Source organism: Eleutherodactylus coqui, chromosome 5 (assembly GCF_035609145.1).
Source record: "Eleutherodactylus coqui strain aEleCoq1 chromosome 5, aEleCoq1.hap1, whole genome shotgun sequence".
Classification (NCBI taxonomy): domain Eukaryota; kingdom Metazoa; phylum Chordata; class Amphibia; order Anura; family Eleutherodactylidae; genus Eleutherodactylus; species Eleutherodactylus coqui.
In genome coordinates this window covers 237710872-237725676 of record NC_089841.1, presented here as the reverse complement: position 1 = coordinate 237725676, position 14805 = coordinate 237710872, and the positions used below count along the sequence as shown (strand labels likewise).

General features: G+C 42.4%; 1 protein-coding gene across 1 annotated transcript in view; it reads left to right on the top strand.

The window, feature by feature from the left end:
• Window positions 1–14557, top strand: part of LOC136627202 (atrial natriuretic peptide receptor 1-like) — a 90794-nt gene extending 76237 nt beyond the window's left edge. Inside the window, exons 20-24 of the mRNA XM_066602132.1 lie at window positions 545–684; window positions 3112–3264; window positions 6826–6924; window positions 11066–11157; window positions 14270–14557. Coding sequence (XP_066458229.1) covers window positions 545–684; window positions 3112–3264; window positions 6826–6924; window positions 11066–11157; window positions 14270–14431 — 646 coding nt within the window. The 3' untranslated portion in view covers window positions 14432–14557. The remainder of the gene's footprint in view (window positions 1–544; window positions 685–3111; window positions 3265–6825; window positions 6925–11065; window positions 11158–14269) is intronic.
• Window positions 14558–14805: the final 248 nt, after the last annotated feature.

Sequence of the window (14805 nt, the reverse complement as noted above, 5' to 3'; positions counted from 1 at the left end):
ACAAGCTTACTTCTGAGCCCCCGCCATCCACAGGATGTAAGTTTACGTCCTGTTGCATTAACTGCCACCCTGCCAAGATGTAAACCCACGTCTTGTGGCGTTAAGGGATTAGAACACTATTTTCCATAAAACCAAAGAGGAATCTTAACAACCAAAGATGATATCAACTGTTTAAGTATTTTGTGTCTCCAATCTCGCTCTTTATTACAGCCTCCATGCAGTGCTTTATGGGAGAATTGCTTACATTTTTCAAACCAATCCCAACCTTCACGGAAAGTGAAATAATGACAATGTATTGATATGTATCCTATGGCACAGTACAATATGTACCTTCACCCTATAATAATAAATGTATACACTGATGACATTTACAGAGCGCCAGTACCACATACCCAGTAATATCTTATATGCCAGATGTCCGTGACGCTCAGATGAATATGTATAGCTAGGTTTGACGTTTTCTTCTAGTTTTCACTTGCTTCCGAAGAATGGAAAATGTACAATTTTTTAAATAAATGTATTCTGTGTTCTTGCATCTTTCTAGTGACATTGTTGGGTTCACCCATTTGTCCAGCACCAGTACCCCTTACCAGGTGGTAGATTTCCTTAACAAACTCTACACCACGTTTGACGACATCATTGACAACTACGATGTTTATAAAGTGGAGACAATCGGTGACGCCTGTAAGTAATTTTATTGATATTCGACAATACACAAATTATTACTTTTCTAATCTGCAAGTCACCACGCCGAGGTGACGGCAGAGCTCCACCCACATCTGGAGGCTAGTTGGGCTGTTGATCGGAATCGGCAGATGTTTCATGTTGGAATAGAGTTTGAAGAAGATACTGAATTTGAAGAAGCCTCTGTGTGCCTACAAAACAGATACATGGTGATCTAAAATACAGGCACAGAGATGTACAGTACGGGCAAAGTGAAGCAATAGGCACAATGCCACAGATCCGTAAAATTAGCGGAAATTAGTGGAAGTCCAAACTTTAACAACATTTCTTATTTTAAAAGGTTCAAAATGGTGTGCTGATTAATTTATAATATACCCTTAGAGTGGTCGGAGCTCTGTTTTTCATTACATGGTTTTAAAGGCTTTGTTCACATTTGCACTTTTTTTTCTTTTAATGAATGTGTTTTTGGAAATGAAGAATTTCTGTAATTGGTTTTCATAAAGAAATTCTGTTTGATTTCTATGCTTGTATTATTTTCCGAGGCGCAGCAGACTGAAGGTCGGAAATGTTAGTAAATTCTGACAGCTCCTTCACTATCGTGCTCCTTTGTTGTAAATATGCATTTTCTGTCTGTCCACTGAGCTATTACAGAGGACTATATGATATTACCGGGAGATGGTGGAGGAGAGCAGAACAGAGAAAGCTACTGTAACAGAGGGCTGTAAATCACTCTGGAAGAATTTCCTGCTCTTATTAGCAGTGAGGGGGAACCAGACCAGCAGTACTCAGAGAGAGCATGAGATAGAGGATAGATACTGTGTAATATTGAGTGGGCCTTGTTATGCTACATAGTCTTTGAAAGAGAAGAGGGGAGGGAGAACTGAACTTGTGCTCATTCATGACACCTACCAGCTGATGAATAATCTGCACTAAAGTAAGATCAGACAAATTTCTTTAACAGCCACATACTGTACTACCCCAGAGTTGGGTACTACAGCACCTTTGTGGCCACGTCTCATGACAATGTGTATATGTCTTTAAATGTTACACTTATGTGCTCCTGCAATCTAACCTCACAGCGATCTAGCAAATGACCCTAACCTTCTAGCATATCTGTCAGTCACCCTAAACTAGCCTAGGGATTGGTCAGCTAGCTAGCTAGTTGCTAGGGAGCTTGTGATTGTAGGATAGGCCCTCTGCATGGGTTGGGTGAGAGTGATAGTATAAGAGGGAGAGGGGTGGAGTTTAGTGAAAGTCTGAGCTGGAAAGAAAACCAGAAACCTAGATAGGAGCTAATGCAGTGGAAAAGTTTGAGTAACAAAGTTAGTTTGTGTGTAAGGGATGGAGAGTCAGTAGAGGAGAGAGAAGACATAGGTGAGAGGCTAGAGGGAAGTAACTGTCAGCAAGAACCTATAAAAGGTAAGCAAGGAAGAGGAAAGAGAATCCTTGTAATCAATACCAGAAAGTAAAGCTGGAGTGGGGAAAAAAGTGGACAAAGGGGAATTCCAACCCAAAACTCCTAAATGTAGAAAATGTGATTCACTTTTTCAGCTGTATTCATTTGTCTCAAGTCAACGTAATGTAATCTGTATAACTGCTTCCAAGTAAGAAACTCTCTCCCTCCAAAAAAATGTCCAGTTGTTTTTGCCATCTAATCCTGTCTCCTGGAGCCCCTTTCCATCACCTACAACATCTGCACTAGGGTATCACACTACACTCCAGGAGGAAAAGGACATTTTTATTTTATTTTTCCCTTTTTACTATTTTATCCAGAATAGATATCGGCCTACATATGTACTGGCGTCATGACAAAACACCATCTTACCCTATCCGACTCTGCGGATAGCACCTCCCAGGGAATTACCATCTTACCTTACCCGACTCTGCGGGTAGCAGCTTAGGGGAAAACTACCAAGGTGTAATATCAATTTACTACTGTGTAATGCCACACCAGGCCGTGTTTCATCGGAGGGGAGCATTGGCGCTACACTGACTACCATCATTCGCTGCCCTCGCAGCCTCCGCGGTCTGGCTCGTTGCAATACCTTTTAATAAATTTCACACATCTTACAACAGTCAGTGCTCCCGAAATAAAATCAACACCAGCAATGACTATAACATACAGTAAATAAGTCGGCCTGTGGGTGACCACATTCCCTCTCGCTAGACTACCCCTAGTTTTTGGGAAAGTGACAAGCATGGTGTAAAAAACTAAAAACTTGCAACATTTGGTGCCAGAAAACTGGTGTAATTCTCTTGATAAATAGTTCTCACATGGTGAACATTTTCCATAAATGTAGTGTATATGTATATCAGAGACAGGAGAGCAGGATGCCAGTATGATAGTGAAGAACCCTTGTAAATAACCTGTTAGATAGTCTAAAATTAAGCAAAACCTCATGTTAAAATAATACTTGCTCTATTTAGATATGGTTGTTTCTGGAGTTCCCAAAGAGAATGGTGTTTACCATGTAAGTGAGATCGCGAGTATGGCATTAGACTTAGTTGCTGTGTGCAAGACTTTTCGAATACCACATAAGCCGAAAACCCAGCTGAGGATCCGTGCTGGAATTCATTCAGGTATGTTTATGTCTAAAATATATATGATGCGTTTAGGTCCACCTAAGATTTGCACACAGATATAGTATAGTGTGCATCTATGAAGGAATTGCGGAGATATGTCATGTAATTAGTGAGATCAAAGTATATAGACAGTTGGTATCAACTAATGAATACTGCACCAAGAATAGAAGCCGGAATGGAGAATTGGAAAAAAGATGGAATTGGTAACGGTAAATTGCGACAATCACTAACTGTTATTTTCAGTATAGACACTGTCGGTAATCTTACGTAATATGAATTAATATTGATGATCTTCATTTATATGAAATATAATAAATATCTGATGCATTATATATTGAATCGATTTCAATAGAAAATCACCTAATTTCACATTGTCTTTTTACCAAATATATATACCCTTTGTCAAAAAAAATTCCCGCCCCTAGAAGAAGTTGTAATTTTGCTGCAAAACTTGGCATGTAGTTCCATCTCAGGCAGATCTGTAAATGATTAGAGCTGTGGCGTTATCAGATGAACGGTCTTGTCACCTGAGGCTCCAAAAGTGGCTACTATAAAAAGGCTCTGAGAGGCCACTTGTGTGTAGTTGACCTCATTTTCTACTTTTGTAGTGCTGGTTGACCACTAGACATCTCGCTCAGTTGACACAGTTTGAGAGGGCCGCATTTATGGAATGTGAGAAGCTGGATAGTTGTATCGACAGATTGCCCATCACATGGGCCATTCTAACCAGACTTTTAGGAGGTTTTGGGACCAGTGGATTCATGTTGGGCATACACATAAGGCAACCAGGCTCAGAACGCTCTTGATGCAGATCACCAGTAGAGAGGATCGTTTGATTGTTCAACATGCATGAGCAGCTCCAACTGTTTTGTCCGCTATCCAGAGGTACGTAACATCATCGTTACACCCCTGTGTTGGTCGGAACTATTTTCAGGCGCTTGGCTGAAGGACATTTGGTCTCATTGAACCTATTACATGTATTGTCTTTGACACCCACTGTCATTTGTGTCATAAAACTGGACTGCTACGATGTGGAACTGTTTTGTCTCTAGTGTTGAATCCAGATTTAATTTGGGCACTGATGACGGGCGTGTTTGTGTTGGAGACCTAGGGGTGTGCACCTCAATCCTACCTTTGCTGTGCAGGGACACACTGTTTCCTGTTGGTGTGATGGTTTTGGGGCCATCGCACATGACAGTCGGTCACCCCTAGTAGTGGTAGGAGGGACAATGACAGCTCAGCGATATGTTCAGGACATCCTGCAGCCACATGTGTTCCTCTGATGGTGGCTTCCAAGAGGCATTTTTCCGCAGGAAAATGCTTGGCCGCACACACAGGGGGGTCACAGGAATGCCTCCACAACATTGTCACACTTCCATGGCTGCCCGGTCTCTGGATTTATTGACAATAGAACATTTATAGGGCCATCTAGGACACCAACTTTGGCAGCCTATGAGTTTGCATGATCTAGAGGTTCAGTTACAGCAAATGTGGAGCAATATGCCGCAGGATTTCATATGAAACCTGTATGCCTCCATCCCCACCCGTATCACATCTTGTAGCCAAGCTAGAGGCGGTACAACAGGGTACTAGAGCCTCCATGCCTGTCTGTATCACATCTTGTATCCAAACTAGAGGTGGTTAAACAGGCTTCTAGAACCTCCAAGCCCAGTATCACATCATATATCCAAGTTAGAGGCGGTACACAGGGTACTAGAGCCTCCATGTCCCCCATATCCCATCTTGTTTTCAAGCTAGAGGTGGTACAACAGGGTACTACAGCCTCCATGCCCACCTGTATCACATCTTGTATCCAAACTAGAGGCAGTACAACAGGGTACTAGAGCCTCCATGCCCACCCATATTACATCTTGTATCGAAACTAGAGATGATACAAAAGGGTACTAGAGCCTCCATGCCCCCCATATCCCATCTTGTTTTCAAGCTAGAGGTGGTACAACAGGGTACTACAACCTGCATGCTCCCATATCACATATCGTATCCAAGCTGGAGGCGGTACAACAGGGTACTAAAGCCTCCATACCCACCCGTTTCACATCTTCTGTCCAAACTAGAGGCAGTACAACAGGGTACTACAGCCTCCATGCCCACCTGTATCACATCTTGTATCCAAACTAGAGGCAGTACAACAGGATACTAGAGCCACCATGCCCACCCATATCACATCTTGTATCCAAGCTACAGATGGTACAAAAGGGAACTAGAGCCTCTATGCCTGCCTGTATCACATCTCGTATCCAAGCTAGTGGCAGTGCAACAGGGTACTAGAGCCTCCATGCCTGCCTGCATCACATCTTGTATCCAAGCTAGAGGTGGTGCAACAGGGTACTAGAGCCTCCATGCCTGTTCATATCACATCTTGTATCTAAGCTAGAGGCAGTACAACAGGGTACTAGAGCCTCCATGCCCACCTGTATCACATCTTGTATCCAAACTAGAGGCAGTACCACAGGGTACTAGAGCCTCCATGCCTACCCATATTACATCTTGTATCGAAACTAGAGATGATACAAAAGGGTACTAGAGCCTCCATGCCCCCTGTATCACATCTCGTATCCAAGCTAGAGGCGGTACAACAGGTTACTACAGCTTTGCTTCAAGTGTTCTGTTTTCCGCAACAAATTATGCTCTTGCTCTGATATTGTAATCACTTACTTATATCAGTGTTACAATCACACAGAGAAAGTTTCATTGCATTCCGTCAACTTCTTCTAGGGGAGAGATTGTTTTTGACATTGAGTGCACATTGCACCTCAATAATTGTGTATCTAAAGTGCAGAATGACTGTAGGGTGAAATTTTTGAAAAAAATGAAACAAAATAAAATTATAAAAAATGTTCTAGTTTTATTGCAAACACAAAAATTGTATTAAAACAGCAAAAAGAAACAACTTCTGCAGATACACATTTAGATGTTTCAGTCTAACGCTCACATTTACGTGAGGCCAAGAGTGCATTATAGATCACAATTTAGCAAATCCTAATTCTAACTGTGTTCCTAAAGTGAAAATAACTAAATATGAGAAAGATTCCTGGTCCCTGAAAGGAAAGTTGTCTTAGCTGACTACACCAAAGGCCACAGTCACACCGCTGTATGTAGTCATAGGTGCCACAGGGTCACAAGTTTTCCAGTGCTTGACAACTTTGAGTCAGTGCGCCCTCTTTAAGATCACTATGCAGCCAGAAATAAGCAAAAAGTTCATATCATAATGTGTTGTGGAATCCCTCCACACAGGGTCTCCATGCTTTTTCATGGATTTGTTTAGTCAGATTTTAGAAGACATGCAGATCCAATATCAATGTACCTTGATCACAGGGAGAGAGTTCAATAACTAATAGGTGACTTTCTCAAAGTATTGTATTTTAAGTCTGGAGGATAGTTTAGCTATCTAACAACCCAAACACAAGAACCAGGTTCTCGGTCTTCTTTCTATGGAGAATGAGATGGCACCTTCAGAGTTCTGTCATTATCTCCTTGTAGGGTACATCCTTTATAATGTTTACTGCTTCATAACGCAATACATTGTATGATCTATAGGTCCTGTAGTTGCTGGTGTAGTCGGAACAAAAATGCCCAGATACTGCTTATTTGGAGACACAGTGAACACTGCTTCAAGAATGGAATCCACAAGTGAAGGTGACATTTTTACATTTTCTTCTTCATCACAGGCTGTATTTGAGTGAAAGAAGGACATTACTAGAGCAGGGCTGCACAACTTTGTCTGGTCTGAGGACTACATTGCCATACTGAACCATGTCCAAGGGCTGCACGGGCATTCCCATCTGGGACATTTATAGTATATCCTAAATATATGCCATAATAAATGGAAGTAAGTTCCACTTCCAGGACTACCATCTATTGGGAGAATGAGTGTCACCTTCCTTCCCAATCAACACTCTGCAGAGGAGGAGACAATGCATGTCATTGCATATTTTATTCATCTAATATACTATAATCTCTAGTACTTCTCCTATTATATAGGGGACCAGACGTGGCTACACAGTGTATCCTTAGTACTTGTCCTAATATATAGGGGACCAGACGTGGCTACACAGTGTATCCTTAGTACTTGTCCTAAAATATAGGGACCCAGACATGGCTACACAGTGCACCCTTAGTAGTTGTCCTAATATATAGAGGACCCAGACATGGCTACACAGTGCACCCTTAGTACTTGTCCTAATATGTAGAGGACCCAGACATGGCTACACAGGGCACCCTTAGTAGTTGTCCTAATATATAGGGGACCTAGACATGGCTACACAGTGTATCCTTAGTACTTGTCCTAATATATAGGGACCCAGACATGGCTACACAGTGCACCCTTAGTACTTGTCCTAATATGTAGAGGACCCAGACATGGCTACACAGGGCACCCTTAGTAGTTGTCCTAATATATAGGGGACCTAGACATGACTACACAGGGCACCCTTAGTACTTGTTCTAATATATAGGGGACCAGACGTGGCTACACAGTGTATCCTTAGTACTTGTCCTAATATATAGGGACTAGAGATGAGCGAACGTGCTCGGCCCCGCCCCTTTTTCGCCCGAATACCGCGATTTTCGAGTACTTCACTACTCGGGTGAAAAGTACTCGGGTGCGCCGGGGGCGGGGAGAGGCGTGGCGGCGTGGGGGGTAGCAGCGGGGAACAGGGGGGAGCCCTCTCTCCCTCTCCCCCCACTCCCCGCTGTAACCCCCCGCGCCGCCACGGCGACCCCCGAATTTTTTCGCCCGAGTACGGAAGTACTCGAAAATCGCGGTATTGGGGCGAAAAAGGGGCGGGCCGAGCACGTTCGCTCATCTCTAATAGGGACCCAGACATGGCTACACAGGGCACCCTTAGTACTCGTCATAATATATAGGGACCCAGACATGGCTACACAGTGCACCCTTAGTACTTGTCCTAATATATAGGGGACCCAGGCATGGTTACACAGTGCACCCTTAGTACATGTGCTAATATATAGGGGACCAGACGTGGCTATACAGTGTATCCTTAGTACTTGTCCTAATATATAGGGACCCAGACATGGCTACACAGGGCACCCTTAGTACTTGTCCTAATATATAAGGGGCCCAAACATGACTACACAGGGCACCCTTAGTACTTGTCCTAATACATAGGGTACCCAGGCATGGCTACACAGTGCACCCTTAGTACTCATCCTAATATATAGGGGACCAGACATGGCTACACAGGGCACCCTTAGTACTTGTCCTAATATATAGAGGACCAGACATGGCTACACAGTGCACCCTTAGTACTTGTCCTAATATATAGGGACCCAGACATGGCTGCACAGGGCACCCTTAGTACTCGTCCTAATATATAGGGGACCAAACGTGGCTACACAGTGCACCCTTAGTACTTGTCCTAATGTATAGGGGACCAGATATGGCTACATAGTGCACCCTTAGTACTCGTCCTAATATATAGGGGACCCAGACATGACTACACAGTGCACCATTAGTACTTGTCCTAATATATAGGGGACCCGGACATGGCTACACAGTGCACCCTTAGTACTTGTCCTAATATATAGGGGGCCCAGCCATGGCTACACAGGGCACCCTTAGTACTTGTCCTTTCCTATTGCACTGATATGTTCCACGCCTCCTCACCCTGACGGAGATCATTGGGGCTGTACAGAATGGCATTGTGGGCTACATGTGACCCCCGGGCCATATATTTTGCACCCCTGCTATAGTACATTTTACAAGCGACATTTAACTGTAGAAACATTTATATAAAATCTATGATGGTTGTTTATTCTAGAAAGTAAAGAGGGTGAAATCAGAAGCAGTAGATGAAATATCTGTAATAAGGCGAAAAGATAAAAGGCACTTAAATGTTCCTTGGCAACATGTTCTTACACCATCAGACTAAACATAACTTCAAAGCTATCAAGAGTGTGGGAAGAAGTGACAAGTGGCTACTGACATTAGTGCATTCTAAATACTGTAAGGCTAGGGGCCTCATTGTGTACACATAGACTAAAAATGAGTAATGGGTAACTGTTTATATAGTGAATGACATGCTATATGGCATTAGCTCTAGGGATTGCTTGTTATATCCAGAGTTTCACTAAAAATATATGAAAACTATTAGATAATACAGAAGGAGGAGATAACATGTTTAGTGGTGAACATTGTCCAGAGGATTTGTGACCCCGGGGTAATAGGATAGTAAAGTCCATCACCTGTAAATCATATCCTACCTACCATGGCCAAAAATACACTTGAATGGACATCACATTCTTATAGCAAGCTATACCCTTTGGCTATAGGGATCCTCATTAGAGATGAGCAAACATACTCGCTAAGGGCAATTACTCGATCGAGCATTGCCCTTAGCGAGTACCTGCCCGCTCGGAAGAAAAGATTCGGCGGCGGGCGGGGAGCGGCGGGGGAGAGCAGGGGGGAACGGAGAGGAGATCTCTCTCTCCCTCCCCCCTCCCCCCCGCTCCCCCTGCTGACTGCCGCAACTCACCTCTCACCCGCGCCGGCAGCCGAACCTTTTCTTCCGAGCGGGCAGATACTCGCTAAGCACAATGCTCGATTGAGTAATTGTCCTTAGCGAGTATGCCCACTCATCTCTAATCCTCATATGTTCAGCCAGGACATAGGTTGGAATAGGCACTGAAAATTTAAGATGTCCGTTCAAGAGGACTGTCACAATCATGATAAAACTCCCAAACATCTTACTTTTTCACCTCCCGTTACAGATAGCACCATGTATTTGGGCAGGAAGCATCCTCCTGGAATCAATTTCTGATTATTACCCTCCCAGATGTGTTACAATCACACTACTCAGCATTATGCATTGAGTATGGTGATCTCAGACTTGAATGCAACTGCTTGGTCTTTGAAACCCACATCATGTAAGGGACTAGAGATGAGCGAGTATACTCGCTAAAGGCAATTGCTTGAGCGAGCATTGCCTTTAGCGAGTACCTGCCCGCTTGAGATGAAAGGTTCGGGTGCCGGCGGCAGGCAGGGAGCTGCGGGGGCGAGCAGAACGGAGGGGAGATCTCTCTGCCTCTCTCCCCCCCGCTCCCTCCTGCTGACAGCCGCTACTCACCGCTCCGCCGCGCCGGCACCCGAACCTTTCATCTCGAGCGGGCAGGTACTCGGTAAAGGCAATGCTCGCTCGAGCAATTGCCTTTACCGAGTATACTCGCTCATCTCTAAAGGGACCTGTTCCTGCCATCAATCGATGGGCTAAGAGTGGTTTCGCATCTGCATTGGAACCTTTGGACGGAGGATGTGTTGTAGATCTGGCTCAAAATATCGGAAGAAAAAGCTCTACATGCAGCAATTTTTCTTCTGTCTAGAAGCCGGGCTGTTGAGCGTAAACTGAATGTACCACATAGTCAATAGGGTCTGTTTGGCGCTATTTGGTTCCTGAGACGGAGCCATTTGGACACAGGGATTCCCCTTTTCTGTTCCCCAAACTGAGCAAAAAAGTGGAATCCAGGCGCAGTTGTGAAACCACGCTTTGGCCTTGTGTGGAACAGTATGCAGTTCTAAGCTTTCGCTCACCACCTAAAGGTTGCGGGTTGACACCCTGCTTGGTTCAGGTAGCCAGCTCAAGGTTGACTCAGCCTAATGAGTGACCAGCTTACAAATTACCTGAAAGCACTGCGGAATAAGTGGGTGCTATACAAATAACAAGTCCCTTCCCTTAGTGTAGTATAAGATATTTGCATAATTGGTGTTACTTAAATAAGACAACTATATTTTAAAAATCTAAAATCTCTATATTTTTTCTAGCGCTTAAAATCCAGTGCAGCTCCAGTGCTCATGATTTATTGAAACAAATCGGAGGGTATAAACTGGTGTGCCGTGGGACAATGACGATCAAGGTATTTACATGAAAAACATTAAACTAAATAAGCATATGAAATACCACATGAACTACAATAATTAGGAACGATTTATTACTTTTCTTATGTGTGTTTTTGAGCTCCTGCTATGCTTTTTCATGCGCAACACTCTGAGTTACTGACATTTGTTGGGGTTGCTTTTTGCTCATTAATTGACTATATAGTTAGTAACTACTGTGTTTTTCAAGAATCATTTCTAAGGTCCAATCAAATGCCCAACCAATCAGCATGAGCATTTGACTGGTGAAACATCTCTGACTGAAGTGACTGATTGACTGTCTAGTAGGACCTCTCTACAGTATATTGCAGTACTACATGATCTGTACCGCTGTTTGCATGCGCCAGAATGCGCTGCTCCTTTGGACACCAGATGAGGATGGCCTCATTTTTATTTTTCTGGAGCGCTGTGTATAGTATATAGGACCTTGAAGAAGCTACTATCATCTACATAGAAAGTGATTTAAAGTTTCAAGCAGCTTTTTCCTGACTTTTATATGTAAGAACTTGTTTTATCAGTGTTAGTTGTCTTATTATTTTTCCAGCGTAAGACTTTATCTCATAAATCCTTGCAGAGAGGCACTTCAGTAATCAAGGACACATGAGATATGGCCATACTATAAATGGCTCTATCTCAGGTTGTTTTGCAGAGAGAACTTTGGTTTTGGCTTTAAAACAAGACCGGATCACACTATAGCCCTCACACCCAACTGTAATTTTACAGCCTGTATCTCAGGCTGCATTAAAGATAGAGATTTGATGTTGGTCTTGTTTTAAACCCAATAATATGGGTTTTAAAAAAAAGACTAAGATCTAGAAGTGATCTAGCTTGAGATACAGCAAGTTAAGTTGCATAACCATCTCTGCAGAGATGGAGACAGATCCTTTCGTCTAAACTGAATCCTGGAAGTAGGAACATTAACTTTCATTCATATTCACCCCTCCTTACTAATTAGAGAGCATAGTTGCTCTCTAATTATCACATATAGAAGTCTTTTTTCCTTCAAAAAAGGAGTGAGAGGAGCATTTCTCCATATAACTACCATTTTTTTTTACACAATTGGGCTTTTTATTGACTCCATGACCCAGATGTTTATTAGTGTCCAGAGCACAGCATCACATAAATACTCTCACCACACACATATACAACACTCAAGAAAAATTATACAGTTTATACTGCCCTTATCCTGTCTGTACATGACCGGTTCGGATACTGCAAGCGGGAACCCGCAGTTTATTAAACCCAGTGCCCAGCTGGTGACCCCTGTGTAGACGTCCACTAGCCGATTACGCGGATCTCGTGACCTTTCCACAATGATGATTGTGGAATGGCCGCAGGTCGGACTGCTTCCATTGTCTTCAATGGAAGCTGCCCGCTTGGACTCCACACAGAATGACAGCATGCTGCAATTTCTGCTTCTCTAGCTGAAAATCCCAATTGATTTCTGCTCGTGTAGATGAAATCGCGTTTTTACATAGCATGCTATGGGTGGTATTTGCTGAGGAATCGGGAGGCAGACGCCCACTTCAGATTCCACAATACAGATCTGCCCGTGTGCGGCCGGCCTTAGTGTAAAATATGCTGACTGCTTCCTTTGTAATGCCTGTTACACACCACAGTTAAAGCAATAGCGTAGATCACTCAAGAGGAATGTCTAATATATTACCGACAGTTGGAAAAGTTTTCCATCAGTCCAATAAGACATTTTCTTTCGCTGACAGTCAACATAAATGATTGTTTTGAACTAGTTCCACAAAAACAATTATTGGTATTTTCCCACTTTCAGACAGGTTTAATGTGGGTCTTTTTTATGCCTGTGTTATGGACACACTTGAACCTTCCAGAGTTCATCAGAACCAGAGTTATGGTGCTAATGAACCTTAGGAGATTTGAATATTGCATCCATAATATGAGAGCAAAACAGCACTCATTTTACACCCATCTTAGTTAATGCATATCATTGGGTGGGAGGTTTGCAGGGTAACAGTTTGTATAGGATGATGCCTATATAATCCCCAATTTAATTTAATTGCACAAATTAATTGGCACATTCATATGCTTTTAGCTATTCTTTAATATGCACCTATCAATATTGTTGACATGTGTGATGTATATGAACTCCTTACATCTTAAAGACTTTGCACAGTACATTTTGTTTGCATGCAGGGGGCTGTTTGAATGAGTAGAACTGGATGTTATGTACTAACCAAGAGAGAAGCGGAGAAGAGGAAGTGGAGGAGCAACGTGACCTTCCCACTGCTTTCAATGGGAGGGAAGCCAGCAACCTCACTTCCTGTGCTGACCGCTGATGACAACGTCCATCCCGCTACACTGGACAGCAGGCTGGACAATTGACTGATGGGCAAGGGTCTTGAGCGGCAGACCTCCATCCATCAACTACTGATGACCTATCCAGAGGATAAGTCATCAATTGAAAAGAGGGCAGACACCCCCTTTAAGACCAGATTTAAATAAATAAGTAACTCAATAAATTCCTTCCTCTGTTTCCATTCTTCTGTATGATCTATTTAAAGGTAACTGCAGACGTATTTAATCGTAGTTTCATGAAATAAATTAGATAGTATGTGCAATTAGTGTTTTTCTTATTTTTTTAGTGATAAAAACCTAATTAAACATTAAGTCATAATGAAAATAACACATTCAGTTTAGGGCTTGTTCACGCTAGCATTAGCGATTTCCATTACTTTGATTATTGTTTCTCTGCTTCAAAAATTGAATAAACTGAATTAAGCATTTTTTCTTCCCCCCCTCCCCCCACCACCATCACTAATTTCAAAGGGTTTTCAAGAAATCGAAAAAGGTTTCAGATTGATTCTGTTCTGTATCATTTCCATTTTTAAAATGGACTTTTTTTAAAAACTCATTAAAATCAATAGGTAAAAAAAAACTGAAACATTTAATTCAGTTTCAATTCTGCTCCAAAAACGGAACAAAGGAAACGGAAATCACGAACACTAGTGTGAACAAACCCTTAAAATAATGGATTTCTATGTATTTGGAGATCGGACTGATTCTTTTTATTTCAACCAAAGATATGTTTTGATGCTGTATAATCTACATTTTTTCACACAGGGCAAAGGAGATATGACAACATATTGGCTTGAGGGCAAGACTGGCACATCAACGCAGAGTATCATTCCTAATACATCAGCAGTCATGCAAGAAAAGGAAAGGGAGTCATTTAATCTGATACCTGGAGTGCTATCAGCTGAAGCCCTGTCTACTTCATTTTGAAAGACTTTAACCTTGTCTTGACTTTTGGCATCTTAAAACCGGCCAATTGAAAAATATCTCACTATATAAAATGGATGGTTCAATTCAACATTCGAAAACAATTTAGGAATTTACAAGAGACCTTATCAAGGAGTTCAATTGGTTACACGTTTCACTTAAGGACCTGTGAAAGGACCTTCTAAGTGTTGTTTCCCATCGCAGTTCTATCTGATTTTTTTTCAATGCGAATGTAACAACTAAACTCTAGTTGGTTACAATAAGGAACAAAGTCACTTTTCTTGGGACAGTTCTGACAAATGATACTCACCGTTGAGGTTCTGGACTTTGACACATCCAATAGTCAATGTCACCCTTATCATTTCTCAAAGAAGAAC